Source organism: Papilio machaon, chromosome 26 (assembly GCF_912999745.1).
Source record: "Papilio machaon chromosome 26, ilPapMach1.1, whole genome shotgun sequence".
Taxonomy (NCBI): domain Eukaryota; kingdom Metazoa; phylum Arthropoda; class Insecta; order Lepidoptera; family Papilionidae; genus Papilio; species Papilio machaon.
Genome location: NC_060011.1, coordinates 2,881,214 through 2,897,678, shown reverse-complemented (window position 1 = coordinate 2,897,678; position 16,465 = coordinate 2,881,214). Strand labels below are relative to the sequence as shown.

Sequence of the window (16,465 nt, the reverse complement as noted above, 5' to 3'; positions counted from 1 at the left end):
CTTCTATGGACACCAGCGGGTCCTTCTGGACCATTTTGCGGATCACAGCCTTAGAATACTCGATGACCAAGGTAAGTACGTATGAAAAAGTTTTTTGATAATACTCGTCTCTTCAGGATCCTCGGTATCCAAGCTGCGCCTAGTGCGAGAGTACTGATCACTACTTATAAAAAACCTATTGTATACTTAAATAATGTTTATCAGTAGCTTATCAGTATATTTAAACTTAGTTTTTTTATTGTAATAAATGATTTTTTATATTAACATTTGATGCAGAAAAAAGTTTTTTGACAGTTTACCCGTTCCTGGCACACCTTTCTGGCGTGTTAATACAAAGATCACGCCATATGAGCCACCTGAAGGATAATGTAGAATAAAACATGTAAATGAATATTGTAAAAAAGTTAATGAACTTTTGTCTCTTCTGTCATCGTGCATTCCGGTTTTATTGTGAGCTTTAATAAACTAGAAACGATTTTATAGTAATTCGTATTATTTATAAAAAGTGGTGTCGCAACTTTGTTTTAATTTACACGAAAACTTATTGATCTAAATCGAAACCTCAATTTCTAACAAACAATTCGTAAGACTCGATTTATAAAAATCCAGCAATGGACCGAGATATCACGTTTTACTCAAGTCTTGTTCAAACACTTTGATACAATGATTATTTATAAGTCGCTATAATTGAATATTTTTCCATTGCATAACAGTTAAAATATATTTTTTCAAACACGGTCAATTTATATTTCATAATATTACATACAAATGAAACGTTGTCATAACAGTGATGCTTGATTATCATAGAATACCTTATATCACCCCTCCCAAACACTGTACTAACATATAAATTATGTTATAGGTCTTTGTGTTCAGCAGGATTTACCAATTATAACTAACATTATAACAAAAATTATGTTGCAGGAATAGGTCGGCTCAACCGTTGTATTACCATGACCACATAGAAGACAGGTTGGTATTAAGAAGAAGTAACTCCGCGTTTCGTGCGATGAGTGTGTGTGGAGGCATAGTTTTAGTTGTATTTTCTTTCCCACCCTTTTCGAACAATGAAAAGAAGGAAAAGGGATATGATTTTAACATAGGAGTCGACGCATAGGAAGGGAAAATATTCTCTTTCTGTGCGTTTGCTCCTCCGTCGATCAAAGGTGGGCAAACGCATCTTCAATTGCGGATGTCTATGTACAGAGGTGGTTTTGCTATGTCGGCATATTGAGGTGGGCGCTTGCTAGTTTGCCACCTCAGTATTATAATTATAAAGCTAACGTATTAATGCTTTCAGATATATTGGCGGTTCTTAAATTCACGTGAGGCACTTTACTACCCGGGACAGGAATCTGCCCGTTACTCTAGGTGTTACGGTAACATAGGACCACGCTATGTCACCGTCTTCCCGGGACCATCTTTGTCGACGATCAGGACCCCCACCCTAATCGCCAATGGATCCAAGGGTCCCTTAGATCGTTACAACGATTTAAGGGACTAACGACCTGTTGTAGCCGTGGCAGATGACTGAGAGCGGCTCGAAGAGCCTCCGACCAGCCCTCTCTCTCTCCCGCTCTGCGGTCTCCTTTTGCCCTATCACGCTTTCACAAAAGGAGATTAGCGACATCCACTCCTCTTTTCCGGCTAGTGCAGCTGCAACTACCGCCGGCAATGTAAGATTCGGCCCGACCATCTGAACCAAGACCTGCCGCTCGGACTCCCACGCAGGGCATTCGGCGAGCGTGTGCTGCGCGGAGTCTCGCTCCCCGCCATAATGGTGGCACTGCGGTGCGGTGTTTGCTCGCGACCAATCCTATGCAGGTACTCACCGAAGCAACCGTGCCCGGTGAGCACCTGCAATGCCAATGCCTCCAATGCCTGGCGGCCAGTTTGAACGCAAGCTTGCCAGATTTATCGCGCCCTGGAAATTATGTGAGCAAGCCCTCAAGTTCCAGAATTCGAGTCACAAAATCCATTGCAAATAAACTTCTTTATTTCAAACTTTTCAAATCCAGCATCGTCAAAAGAAGAAAATAAAACTGTCATAGTGACAAGAGCAACAATGGTTGTTATGTTTTGGTTAAAATTCTAAATTATATGATGGCCTGTTGGCTGATAGTGTATACATGTCAGCTGGTGTTTGGGCTTCTGGTACAGGGTTTGGACGTACAGGGCCAGCCGCAAAAGGGCCACAGCATCTGCAGCTCGTATGGATACCAACTAGTGGAAGGTATCTTCGGCAAAGAGACTTTTTGGCTGTGCTTGAAGCTAAAGTCTATTGGTTGGTATTATGAATTTTATTTTGTCTAATGGAATAAGTTTAAGGTCATGTTTTTTATAATTGTTTTTATTTATACAAAGTTAATATTTGGTTACGAAATTTATGCTCATTTACGAAAAACATCTTAAGGTATTTAAGCTTACCTTTTACTAAAAATGTAATTTAATCTAATCAATCGTAGGGTCATCACCACTAGCCAACCAGCAGACCGCTTTGCTGGTTGATCCGGAGCCTGGGGACATAAAGCAAGGAGGGGATTACACGCTAGCAGACATCACCATGGCCTACGGTTTTCCTGTCGAAGACCCAGCGGCGGGCTCAGCTGAGGGCTATATTGGGGAAGACCATCAGTTCTACGGAGTACTGCATTTAGGTATAGAAAGTGGAAATGTTATTGGAGGCTCAAGATTCATCAACCTCCTAGATCCATTAATGCTCCGCCATTTTTCTGTTTTGCGCAGCAACTTGTGGGCAACAAGTGCTCTCGGCTAACCAGAAGCCCTCATTTTTTTTAACAGTAGTTAGCCCGCAACACGAAAATTTGTTCGGTGCATGAATGGGTCGGAATACCGGAGACCTAATTTTAGTTCACGTTCCCATCCCACTCTTTTCTTATAAGGTAAAGATGGGCTTGACGAAGGAGTCACAGGAAGTGGAATATCCTCTTTCTATTCGTCCCCTACTCCGTTGATCGCATCGGTAGGCAACGCATCTGCAATTGTTGGGGTGTTACGATGGGCAGCGGCCGCTTCACTATTTTGGCGAATTTAGGTGGCCGCTTGCTCGTTTGCCACTTTATATAAAAATAAAAATCTTATAATACTTAATATCATGATTGTTCATAGAGCAACGACTAATAATCTTCTTACTTAGGTAACCGTACACTTCACGCCGATCCATACGGCAAGGACAACCTGAACAAATCATTCGGAGCTTTCGAAAACGACCACATGGCGGCGCCTGCGCGCCCGCGACGCGATCATACCCAGGTGATCAGGTGAAGATGTTCATTTCACTCAGAAAAACGTTACATACCATAACAAACACTTAACTTCCTGTCTGCTATTTAATAAAGCTGAATTTTAAATTTGCCTATAATACAACTTTAATTATCAAGACTTAGTGGCACGAATACGGCACTTAGCTAGAAATGAATTATTTTTAAGAGATAGAAATTCTAGTTGTAATATTTTTTCATCAGCAAGAGACAATGAAACCCATCTTTCCATATCAAATCGAGGAGCACAGTAAGAACGTTGGCATCGCAACCGCGAGGATATGTGATCTCCTACTACTGGCTGACAAGGAGTTCTTTGAAAAAGACGCTAACTCAAGCCTCAACCACGTGGTCCGGCGTATGATGCACGCGGTTGCACAAGCTGATATTATATTTAGGAACGCTGACTTTGATGAAGATGGCATCCCCGATAATATTGGTAAAGAACTACTTTTAATTTCTTCGCAGATAGTAAGTTTTAATGTTTAGGAAATGAAATAGGATTGGATCAGTTATTTGATCCGCTATCTCGTCGTTTCTTCTACCATTTAAGGCTTATTCCTATGGTGCAGTGACCCAAATTGAGTAAAATTTCTTTTCCTAAGGTTTCTCCGTGAAGTATATTCTTGTGCTAACATCGAACGAAACAAATGCCCGTGTGTTCGGCGACTTGCTCAAAGATCGGGCAGTCGACGGTAGAAACTATCTGATGCGTTTCGCAAGGCTACGCAGGCTCTCTGAAGTCTGTCTCGGCGTTGCTTTCTCCGGTCACGTATTTCACAACAGAACTCTTGGATTAAGGTCAGTATGTTTTACTTTTTTTAATAAGATTCATTCGAGAACTTGTGGTGCTTGTCTTGACACCACGTTACTGCAATAATATTGTAAAAAATATTTGCTGCAATAAAACTGACAGGCTCTGAATTTAAAGCTATGCTCTCTCACTATACGAATATCTTTCTAATACGAATGTATTGCAAAAATTTAAAATAAATGTGAATATTGTATGTGTGTTGTAACTTTTCGCAGTTTCACGTCACTAGGCGGGGGAATGGGTGGCGCGGCGGGCGGGTTGTGCGACCGACGCGCGTACGGCCGCTCCTTCAACACGCTGGCTCTTGCGCACGCCACCGCAGAGGACAAGGAACGAGTGCCTGAAAGAATCGCTGCACTCACACTAGCTCATGAAATGGGTAAGACAAACCTAAAAAGTCTGCAAAACTCATGTCGGTCACTATAACCGGCAACAATTTATTAAATTAAGCTAGTAATTAGTTCATAATAAGCGGTTGGCCATAATGAACGGATTCTATTGTAATTAAAAAAATCTCAGATCTATCTCATTGATTGAATTATGGTTTTGCCAATCAATCAACTCTCACAAAAACAAACAAACACCTGATATGAGTTTTTTGTCAAATTTTCAGGTCACAGTTTCGGTGCCCATCACGACGATAATTTTCCAAACCCAGAATGTCGCGGTTACCTGATGGGTTCCCAGTCGTCCACCACAGAGAGCATACATCACTTTGAGTTCTCTCTTTGCAGCAAGCGGCTTATAGCTGCCACGCTTAGTAGTATGAGTTACTGCCTTATTGAGCAAGACAGACCTTATTGTGGGAACGGTATGTTGATACTGAAAACACTCGAGTGCCTTACATATTTAGTTCTAAGTCGTTTTACAACAGTATTTTAACACATTTGCTATTTATTTTTATCAGGTGTGTACAAAATCTTTTTTATTAGGTATCGTGGAAGAAGGTGAAGCTTGCGACTGTGGTTTACCTTCACACTGCAGCCAGAGAGACCCGTGCTGCACGCCGCGGGCCGGCGGCGCTCTGGTTTATGAAGAAGGGTAAGTAAGGACTACCATTCATAATTGATTATAAGAGATATTTACAAGAGATACATTAATTTTTTAAACAGGTAGATAAGAATATGTTGCGACAGTGTAAATACATGGTCATAAAAACCGTCTTAAAATTAACTAGTTGTAATTAGGGCTTTACACAAGGAAGGGTGCTCAGTAGCGCCGACAGCGTCCTGTCATCCGTCACAAGGCCTGTGCTGCAACGCCGACTGTCAATATGCCGACCTCAAGGAGCACGGTATTGTAAGTTGATGTCGAAGTAATCCATTTATATTTATACATATATACTCTGTTTATTTTCTATAATTCGAATCACTTATCTAATATCGTGTATAAAAATGAAACCAAAAATCAATAGCACACTAGCGCCACTGTGAATATCCCTGAACTATTTGTGTAAATGCCATTCAGACGCCAAACCTGTCTTTCTTTTTCTAACCGAGATGTAGATATCATCTATCTTCTCAGGCGGAAAAGTTATTGACCTCACAAATCTCGTTTGCTTTCTATTGTTATGAAAAAAACATACTGCATTCCCTATTCTCATAAAAAACGTACATTCTTTAAAAAACATTGTTAATTAATGGTAATTTAAAGAGTCCCATATTGTAGACATACTAAATCTACACTAAGGGATTGCTTAAGTGGCCGTTAAAGGACTCTCATGTACCAGGAGTGCAGCGCTCAGTACGAAGAGTGCCGTTGCGGGAACACGTCGCTGTGTGCGTGCGGACTGGGCGGGCGCTGTCTGCCTGACGGTTCATGTCACGCCGCCGAGTGCGCCGAGCTCGGTCTCACTGAATGCAGGTGCAGCAAACGCGGCACGGTGAGACTACCACAATGAACTCTGAGATAGCATAATGCAAGAGTCAAAGACCCAAAAGCCCCGGGAGTCGGCATCGAAAGTGTTGTGTGTACACACAATCTTCTCCCTCTTCTATCAATACCCTCAATAAGCCAGGATTAGAGAAACAGTCTGCTTATATTCTCTTGGCCATGACAGATAGAAATGTCAGCGACGCGCGCTGTGTACAAACCCCTATGACATTGCATTGCCTAAGTCGCTTAGCGACTAAAATCGCCGGGTTTCGAAGATTAACGTTGTCTTGTGTACGAGTGGTCTTAGGGTTTTTTTTAGCGAGCGACAGTTAATGGTGTATGTTCAGGGCGGTGCACTGGGCGAGCAACACATGTGCGGCGTGTGCTGCCGGCTGCAGCACGGCGACAGCGGACTCAAGTGTGTGGGCGCGGAGATCGCGGCGCGCGACGCGCTGCAGGCGGGCGTGCTGCCTGACAACTGGCCAGATCCAGAATATGTTGGACGTTAGTAAGACTCACTAACACACCAACGATGTATTCTCGCATACCACATACCTACATTATACTAGACCCTATAGATGCTTCACCGGCATTGAATGTGTTAATACATTCGTGCACATGCACTCTTAGTCGAGATTTCAACAATACCCTCTTTTTATTTTTGCCCCCTCTTTGCCTTTGCAGGGTTATGCGAAAATGTGTAAATCGCCGACCTATGGCGCTCTTTTTTGTCAAGAGCCCTGGGCGGTCGCCCTACCGGCACTGATTAAACATGTTACAATGGCAATTGTATAACGTTGAGAAGTATTCAATGTGTTACAGCGAACATATCTGTGCGGTTGTGCGGACACGGGCGATGCCGCGCGGTGAAGTTGCGCGCGTGGCGTCCGGGCGGGCCTTGTGTATCCCTTAACGCGGTCGGTCTGTGCTCTGCGCGCGGTGTTTGCGACCACGCGGAGTACACGCCGCGCTCTAACGTTTATCCCGATATTATGGTATGTCTGGGATACGCAACCTTTTTTTAACTTCAGGTTTTAATTATTACTTAAAAAAGAAAAAGCTTTAAAGTCCTCAGTTTTGTTTTTTTAGTTTGATATTTCAGAGCTAACAAGTCATTCCTTTTTTATTTTAATATTCCGCGAATTTTTTTTTCCAGAACGTAATGGTAAAGCAAAAGAACAAGAGTGTATCGTCAAGGACGATGTTCCCGACTTTTTTATTGTTTTTGTTTTTTATGCATTTATTAAATAAAACAAAACCTTGCTACTCATTTTAATTTAAAGTTCAAATAAGTAAGTCTTGTGTTCAGTGAAAAAAATTACACACATTTTTTTAACAAAAGCAAATTTTTATTGAAAGTTTTTGCTATATTTTAAAATAGGTATATAGCCTTTGGTAAAGAAAATTTATAGTTTAGAATGTACAAAATACAAATCACAGAAGTCAACCATTTCTTTACAATGGAATTGAAAACTTATGTTTTTTTAATTATTTTAAATGTTAAATATCGACATTTTTAACCTTACAATATATTTACATTTAATTTATACGAAATATAAACAATAAATACTATTATAAAAAAATCATCATGATATATATAATTTATTTTTTAATTCATTTAAAAAATATAATAATTAATACTTACTACACAATGCTTCCAACATTTTATAATAACAATATTTAATATCAAATTCCATATCATACCAGTAGTTGACAGCAATACAGCCATGGCTCTGAGTCACGTGGTGATACCAAAGACTCGGAAGGTATAAACAATCGCCTTTGTGTAAACGCACTTTATATAAATGGGCTTTACCAAACCTCGGGTATGTAGATAGATCCGGTTTTAAAGGATCTGGAAATGAGAAATTTAGGTAACATACAACATTCTTATAAACGATATAACGAAAAAATATTGTGTCTCTGGAACGGGTTAAAGCAAGTATTCCAAATTGCCAAATATATTTTTACTTCTTGCTTACTTTAATACCTTACTAATATTATGCATTGCCCGGAACAACACAAAGACTAATTAATTAGTTTTTTTAATTTAATGTGGACGCAGTCGTGGACGTCAGCTAGTCAGTCATAAGAATTTTCAATAACTATTTAAGAGATGTCAAACTATGAAATTTAAAAAAAAATTTAAGATGCTTACCAATACATATCCATGGTAAGAGGGATTGAGCCTCCGATTTTTCTATACCTAACTCATCTATACTGCTATTGTGGTTAGAATCTTTCAAACTAAGTGGTTGTATTTGCCATATATCATTAATTCTTTTGAACGCAGCCTGTGGATATCGTTTGTATGGAACATATGGTAAATCCGTGGGTGGAATTAATATGAAGTCTTTGTATCCATCAATAACACAGTAAATGTTCTCATATGGATCTTTGTGCACTGGAATTAAAAGGTACAGTAGACTCTCATTATGAAGTAGTTCAATGGGAATTCCTAGTAAGACTACATTGTATTTTACCAACTTAAACTTAGTCTTATTTTTAAATAACAGTTATCAGGCATAAGTATGTACTAAAACACCAACTGGGAAATAATTAGCTTGCATTACAAAGTCTAAATAGTCTTAATAAAGTTCTAGTTTTTTACTCATTGTAATCATTGAAATGGATGTTTGATAGAAATTAAATATATTTTTGTATCAACTCGCCAGTTTGTACAATCAATAAATGCCACTGTGATAATATAACACATACTAGAAGTAACAGCTCTTTCATCCCCCATCCAAAAATTAACAGCATCAGGTTTTTTATTGAATGCCTTACTAGCAAAGTCTATATCATGCACCACATCTTGAATGAGCTCCGGAAAATCTTCACTCAAGTTGGAATTTTGACGTTGAATGTATGGTATTATATTGTTACTGAAATGACAAATTGTTATCAATGGTCTTAATAAAAAAAAAATAGAGATGACAATTGCAACACATGTTTTGACAGTGTAAACTCAGATAACACAAACAATGGTGTATTTTCTACCTTAAAATTAATTTGATTAATATTTCAATTCAAAATTTTTAAAATGCTTTAAAAATACCTTTTATTATCAAGCATATTCAGAAATTCTCCCATAGGCATGTCTACTTCATGTGGAGTGACAAAGTATTCTATACCATTTTTATCTTTTGTTATACCATCAGCTAAGCCATTTGGTGTCATAGCCACTGTGACTATTTTATTACTAAAGTTTTGTCTGGAATAAAATCATAATCTTGTATGTATTTTTGGTTTAAAAAAATTGGTGCATGTCTTAAAGATAAGCCTCACCTAAAATACTCAATATTCCAATTTAATGTTGCTGGCCAGTTAGAACAACCACCTCTTATAACTACGGGTATATTTTTTGCTACATATTCTCGATGAAATTCAAGGGAATCAATAAAGTCAATTTCTTGTATGGTATCTCCAAGATATAGTGCTAGAAATAGAAACTGCGTAAAATAGCGAAACTTTATAACTTAAAAATTGTCTTAAATAACAATAGAAACTTACCGGTAGATTCCTCGTTGAGGATTTTTAAAGCTTTCGCTATCCTTTCGGTCATGTTTAGGTTATAAATTAAATAATTTGTGTTCACTCTTGAACAGAATATGTAAACAAAAATATGTCAATGTCATTTTTTTATGTAAAGCAAAGTATAACCTCCGTGAAGTTAGCCCCACACTTCAATTTTTAACTTTTTTGCGCAAATCATTTCCCCCTGAAATTCTGATATATAACTCCAAGGGGTAATAAGTAGATATCCAAGTTCAAGTAAAAATTCAATCGCAAAATTAGTATATTCTCCAAAGAGTGCATAAGAGTCGGAACTTCGATAAGAGACATACAGGGGGAAAAGGTCGGAAGGATCAATCATTTGGCAATCAACTAGGCTACTATCCCGGCAGCCACCTAGTCCGCCATTAAGATGACCAAATTTTTTATTTGCTTACAACTGCTTAATTTGCTTATTGTCGAGGAAAATTAAAAAATCATAACAGATTAAATGTTTTACTAGAAAATACATTGTAAATTTTAAACAAACATGATTTAAATATATTTAATTGGCATTGGTTTCTTCAAAATTCCTTTAACAGGTGCAACACTCATATTATCATTTCCAGTTGTAGCTGGAGGTTCGGACGGTGGCACAAAATTCTCACGTGGTATTGTCTTAACCCGCAGTAATGGTCGGGGCATAAATCCGTAAGTAGAGTCAATAATTGTAACTGCAATAAAAAATGCAGCATTTTAGCAATATCTATGTAAGTAAATTTTGTAAGCAAACGCCTGTTAAATATATATGAAAAATATTAGGTTCGTAAAATATTTTAAAATGTACTAAAGTATAAATTATATTTGGGTCGTTGGGGACTTAATAAAAAGCTATATCAAAATTAAGTCAACATTTAAAAAGCAAATGGAAGAGAAAAGGGTCCGTAAACATCATGCTCTCATTATCTTTATCTGTAAAAAATGTGTAATCATTAAACATAAATTGTAGAAAAACGAAGTGCATTACGTCCAGGATGTCCTTTTGCTTGTTCGCCCACAGTTATTGCACTTTGCGTAGAACCTCTCATCATATTAAGATCGAAGAATTCCTCTACGCCTTGTTTTGACATTTCTATCTTGTTTCTAAAGTTCATTTGACGTAGTCGAACAGCTTTATCGAAGCTTCGTAGAAAAGTTTTCGATGTATTATGTATCACTATACTGTCGAGAATGCCTATATATAGTAAAAAAAAAACAAAGTTCATCAAACAACGCCAATTTCGGCAAAAAATAACACAAACCGATTGTTCTTACATTTTTTTTTCTTTTAATTTATAAAATACTAGCTTTTACCCGCGACTCCGTCCGCGCGGAAAAAAAAATGCACACAAGATAAAAAAGTTCCTATGTCTGTCTCCTAGTTCTAAGCTACCTCCCCATCAATTTTTATCGAAATCAGTTCGACCGATCTTGAGTTATAAATAGTGTAACTAACATGACTTTCGTTTATATATATAAGACTAGCTTTTACCCGCGACTCCGTCCGCGCGGAATAAAAAATAGAAAACGGGGTAAAAATTATCCTATGTCCTTTTCCTACCTTAAGCTACCTGCCCATCAATTTTCAGTCAAATCGATTCAGCCGTTCTTGAGTTATAAATAGTGTAACTAACACGACTTTCTTTTATATATATAGAGACAGATGAATTGAACAAAGGAGATATTATATTAGTGTGGTAAAGTTTGAATTTAAGATTTTTACTTACGTAATTGAGCACATCTTGCAATTATAATTTCTTTATATCTATGTTTCTTCGTCATGGGATTGCCTGTAAAGTTCGCATCGACCAAACAAATAAGGGTGCAAAGATCGTCCGCTGTAGCCTAAATATTGTCATAATTATTTAGATAAATAAATTTTAACTTGTATTTAAACTAAACGTAACCCGAAAAAAGTTAACCTGAACATCTTCTAATATGTTTTTTGATGCATTCAAAACTTCCAAACATCGTAATGGTTTTATCCAAGCCATATCCGTTAGCTTGTTCTCAGATACGTTTAAAATCTTCAAAGTTGTCTGGAATAAAACACTTATTTACAAAGGGCACATAGTTGCAGGAGAAACTAACCAAAATTATTTCAAATGTAGTCTTTCCCTTCCCACTCTTGTGTAATAAGGAAAGTATGGGGAAGGGGAAGTGGATTTGGCAGAGGAAAGGATGTACAGATACATACTCTCTCGTTTCTATAAATACAAAAATATATAATAATAACATAGTAGGACAATAAAATATTTACAAATTTAGTATGATTTTCTGAATTATTAAAAGTAGGTAACCTTCTAACTTTTTGTAGATGTCTGTGGGCAGCGTTCTCTTTTAGGAATTTATAAGTAGCAGCTCGATCTTTTTTCCCTTTTACTATAAAAAGTATAAAATAATACATACACCAATAGCCAGCATAGTTCGTGGATCGAAGCATAATGCGTCCGGTCCGTCTGCATTTTGCTTTTCAATGTGCAGTTCTTCTAAATACTTCAAACCAGTCATATTCTCAACAACGCAAATACAATTACTGCCAAGGTACAGCTTTTTCAATTTTGTCAGTTTGTCCAAACCCTCGATTTTAGATATTTTGTTCCATTGCAGGTGTAGATGCGTTAAATTGTACATTTCATCCAGATTGTCAATTTTGTTAATGTAATTATTGTGGTAATAAGCGTAAACCACATGCGTTGGATGCCTCGGCTTAGGCTAAAAGAAAAATAACTGCATAAGACTGTTTTATTGTTTTTATTATTGTAAGAGTGAGCACCACTTATTTATAAAATACACAAACATTGACGCCTTGTATCCAACTATAGTTGTACTACGTAGAATGATAATGATAGTAAATGTATTAAATTGTTTTATGAAACTTACAATTGTTGTGAGATTTTTTTCGAACATAAAAAGGTGTGTTTCCCTTTTGTTTAAATCACTCTTCTTCATGTTTTTTAACTTTTTTGCTTCTTTGCGTAATAATTCTTCATTTTCTTTAAAATCTTTTAAGTTAATAGCCTTATTCATTATCAAAAATAAAGGGAATACGAAAACTTTCTATGCAATGGTGTTTTGTTGTTGTTTTTACGATTGATTATTGATCAAACAAATTTGAAAAAAGCGCAAACCTCAAACGTAATCCACTTTAATTTTTAGTAAAATAAGGCACGGGTCACTTCAAAGATCTTTTTGTGACTTATATTAGGTTTGTTGATTAAATGCTTAACAATTTTAAATACAAATGAGAAAAATAAGTTATTTTTTTTAAATATCTGCAAATTATGTTGAATTCAGTCAAGTTAATTCTTCATCATTATTTTTATACTCTGTAGGTTTAGCGACGCCGTCCCGACTGCCACTGTCATACTGTCACTGTCAAACTCCAATCCTCGACATTTCTAACATTTTAAGTTAGCCACTGCTTGGAAATTGAATTGAATTGAACATTTTAAGCTCAGTCAAGACTAAAAGTTGGTTTATATTCAATAAAATATTTTTTAAGGAAACGCATATAACTTAAAGTCTTTGTGTTTATTTATTTTTGGGATAAACTAAAGCGGTATGTAATTATTAAAATAAATGTCGATATAAAATATAATCAAATAATATAAAAATTAATTCACTACCATTTATTTTAGAAAATGGGTGAACGATACAACATTCACAGCCAGTTAGAACATCTTCAGAGTAAATATATCGGCACAGGGCATGCAGATACTACAAAATACGAGTGGTTAACAAATCAACATCGTGACTCGTGTTGTAGCTATATGGGACATCCGGATTTACTTAGCTACTTTGCAATAGTTGAAAACGAGTCTAAGGCGCGAGTTAAATTTAACCTTATGGAAAAAATGTTACAGCCTTGTGGACCACCTCCAGAAAAACCGGAAGACTAATTAAGATTCTATGGTGGATAATTACTCTTCGTTTTTAAGTGTACACTTGAGTAATTTTTTTATATAATAAATAGAAGTGATGAAACACAAGTATTTTAAATACTGAAGTCTATGATTTCATTGTATATAACCCTATTCCCAAACAAATACCCTTACCAATTTCATATTATTAGTAAAATGTTAGTCTGAATTGAATAGAATTCTTCATCATAAATTTAAAATTCAATTCAATTTCAAATGATTTCCAATGTTTAGCATTTGGGCTATAGGTATAGAAGCTTGGACATAGCATTGTTGAGGTTGAAATTTTTTGCTAATGATATTTAATGGTACAGTGACACAAAAGTGTCATTGTCCAGTCCAGTTATATGGCATCTATAAGTAAGAAACTTGGGTTTGAGAGTAAACTAAAATATTGTGGTCCCTTGAACTCTCATTTATCCAGGTTTGTCTATTGTTGGTGTTACTACAGAATATAAATAGAAATACTACAGTTAATAACATGGTATTCTTATAAAAATGTCTATAGTTAAGCCAATACATGTTAAAAGAATGTCTTTGGACAGTATGCACTTGACATTATAAACCATCTGCACCTTGGTCAATACTGTAGCAGTGACCATTATGTTTATAAAACCCATTACATTAAAATAATGTGAAAAAAGAAAAAAACCACAAATAAGATTTAGCTTTTAATGATTTTTGCCATAGATTATATTTTTCATCAAGGATTTCTTCCATTTCTTTAGCACTCTCTTGTAGGATCTGTTGTCGTTTAACATTCTTTATTACATTACGGACAACAATTTTCTGAATATTTGGTACAAGTTCTTTGCATTCTTTTTCAAGGATATCCATTGCTTTTATCACACAATCTGTCTCCAATGATCCTATTTGTATAAAACTTGTAATTTGACTTAATTCAGAGAGCATAGACAATGTCATAACTCCATGATTAATATCTTTTGATTCTGGACTTTTTAATGCCAGTTCCTCTTCTTCCTCATTAGGAACTACAAACATCTTGTCATCGAGTATTGCCATAGAAGATGCTGTTATTAAATCATACATTGGGACAGCAGCATCGGTGAGCGCTAGACCTGCAGCATTTATAGCGGCTGCCAGACATGATCCATCATTCTCAATTATATATACAAAGACATCAATCTGCAATTTTTTAAATATAATAAAAAATCATAGTTCCACTAACATTTTGATATGAACAACTACACAACTCATGCATGTAACCAAGAGAGGTAGGCACAGACTACAAACTCATTTGGTGTGGTCCTAACACACTACTCTTGCTTCTTCCACATTCATGCATCTATGTACGCATACTAGTTGATTTCAGGTACATGGGTTTGCTTTGGATCAATACAAATATATTAGTAAACAAGAAAATAACCTGATAATTAGGAAACAAATGTCTGCAAACTGCTGGCTCTATAGCTTGTCTCAAAGCTTCAGACAAAGCTTTGTCTTCAGCATCAGGAGCGGGTGGCCTACGTTGTGAAGAGCATGAAAATGGCGCAAACTTAACTTCACAATATATTTGCCCAAGGTGACTGAAATGTATGAAATTTACTCTGTTATAGTGAAAATATACATAATTTTTCATTAGAATGGGAACAAAAATATTATTAATAACTAACCTGAATTCATTCTGATGAGGTATTTCTCTAGGATCAAATACCGAACAAACGACCTTTGTATTCTTTATTTCAACATACGCCGAACCTTTGGCTTGAGATATGGTGTCTGTTTCTGCAACTAAACAGAAATGTAATTTATCATCACGTATCTACCACTATTTATTAGAATTGATTAATAAAATACGTACAAAATTTACAAACTCTTTGTGCTTCGTCCACTGATTGTTCATCTTTTAAATTATTTTTTTCAAGCAATTCACATAACAGTTCGTCATAACTCTTTAAAAAGTCTGGTGTGAATCTTTTATAAGACACACTGTCGTCTGGACCATTAAATCTTCTATAATCAAGGGGCATTTTTATATTCTAACCACTTTTTTAATTTCGTTTACTTGTTTAAATTTTGAGTGGTTGACATTTGACAAGCGAAGAAGCGTGCTGGTAAATAAAGAGCAAAAAAGTAGCAAAAAGCAATGCATCGCAGTATACTCTTTGATGTGTGAAAAAAAAACATTTGACATAGATGTCACAAGTGACAACTGAACTGACAATATTTCAGTGAATTGTCACGTTGTCGTAATTTTTTAGATCAGGGAAGAAATGGATATTTGAAATTGAATTAAAAGGAGTTTTGTGTATAATTTTAACTTAGCAAAATGTATTAGATAGTGTATTTAGCAGTGATAAGATTCTTAAGAATAAAAGAAACCACCAGGAATAACTAAAAAGTGAGTTTCTTAGCATCATATTTTGTTGGCATTGGCGTTCACCAATGAGCCGGTGACGTTGGTTCTTGCTGTGGTCATGGTTCTTAGATATGCACTATTGCCTGTATGGAAATAACCTTCGTCTTCAAAAAAGTTTTTTATCATCATAGACGTATAAATCTATTAGTCTTGACTGGAGGCTATTATTTATAACTCAATTGCACTTTTGCATGTAAGTGTTACTTTATGAGTGTTATACTATTTTATTAGTGTATTGTTCTTGTTTTATACCTTCTCTACATTTTATTATTTCATTGTATTGCAGAATCAAAATGCTGAAGCTACGGACTGCTTGTTTGGTGGTTCTTGTCTTGTTTGTGACATGGGCCATGTCCAAAGCTGAAGGCCAGGTCCTGCCACAGTCATCATCACCGTCACCAACTCCAGAAGTAAGTGGCTAATGTTGATACTGCTATATAAATTTAATTTTTAAATTTTTATGTAGCTGAATCTCATGTTAAATTATTGATTTAAATACAAAGATAAGTCCTATTTATATGGTTATACTTAATCCATTAATTATTTGTAACATTTTACTTAAAATTTACTAACAGAGAAAAGACATTGCAATCCTAAGAGTAAGAAAGAGAATGGAATATAGTGACATGATATAGGTGAATAGGATGATAATTGGATG

The 16,465-nt window shown here is 36.1% G+C and overlaps 4 protein-coding genes across 4 annotated transcripts; 2 read left to right on the top strand and 2 right to left on the bottom strand.

The window, feature by feature from the left end:
• The first annotated feature begins 2,071 nt into the window (after positions 1–2,071).
• Positions 2,072–7,382, top strand: LOC106718649 (disintegrin and metalloproteinase domain-containing protein 10). Its single transcript, XM_045684359.1, has 14 exons — positions 2,072–2,284; positions 2,466–2,657; positions 3,158–3,273; positions 3,486–3,720; positions 3,887–4,082; positions 4,311–4,474; positions 4,709–4,906; positions 5,028–5,136; positions 5,283–5,394; positions 5,825–5,977; positions 6,318–6,474; positions 6,793–6,965; positions 7,127–7,191; positions 7,352–7,382. The coding sequence occupies exons 1-14, from the start codon at positions 2,101–2,103 to the stop codon at positions 7,380–7,382; spliced, it is 2,085 nt and encodes a 694-aa protein (XP_045540315.1). The 5' UTR covers positions 2,072–2,100.
• A 104-nt stretch (positions 7,383–7,486) lies between these two features.
• On the bottom strand, positions 7,487–9,569 carry LOC106718650 (bifunctional peptidase and (3S)-lysyl hydroxylase Jmjd7). The gene is made up of 7 exons (XM_045684357.1): positions 9,484–9,569; positions 9,259–9,409; positions 9,029–9,184; positions 8,689–8,855; positions 8,129–8,374; positions 7,616–7,825; positions 7,487–7,491 (listed from the first exon to the last, which is right to left on the bottom strand). The coding sequence occupies exons 1-7, from the start codon at positions 9,533–9,535 to the stop codon at positions 7,487–7,489; spliced, it is 987 nt and encodes a 328-aa protein (XP_045540313.1). The 5' UTR covers positions 9,536–9,569.
• A 451-nt stretch (positions 9,570–10,020) lies between these two features.
• Positions 10,021–15,477, bottom strand: LOC106718651. The gene is made up of 9 exons (XM_045684356.1): positions 15,250–15,477; positions 15,062–15,179; positions 14,815–14,974; positions 14,080–14,573; positions 11,914–12,040; positions 11,427–11,543; positions 11,232–11,349; positions 10,493–10,699; positions 10,021–10,199 (listed from the first exon to the last, which is right to left on the bottom strand). Exons 1-9 carry the CDS (start codon positions 15,416–15,418, stop codon positions 10,021–10,023), a joined length of 1,689 nt encoding a protein of 562 aa, XP_045540312.1. The 5' UTR covers positions 15,419–15,477.
• On the top strand, positions 12,891–13,432 carry LOC106718794 (splicing factor 3B subunit 5). Its single transcript, XM_014512981.2, has 2 exons — positions 12,891–13,066; positions 13,146–13,432. Exon 2 carries the CDS (start codon positions 13,149–13,151, stop codon positions 13,404–13,406), a length of 258 nt encoding a protein of 85 aa, XP_014368467.1. The 5' UTR covers positions 12,891–13,066; positions 13,146–13,148; the 3' UTR covers positions 13,407–13,432.
• Positions 15,478–16,465: the final 988 nt, after the last annotated feature.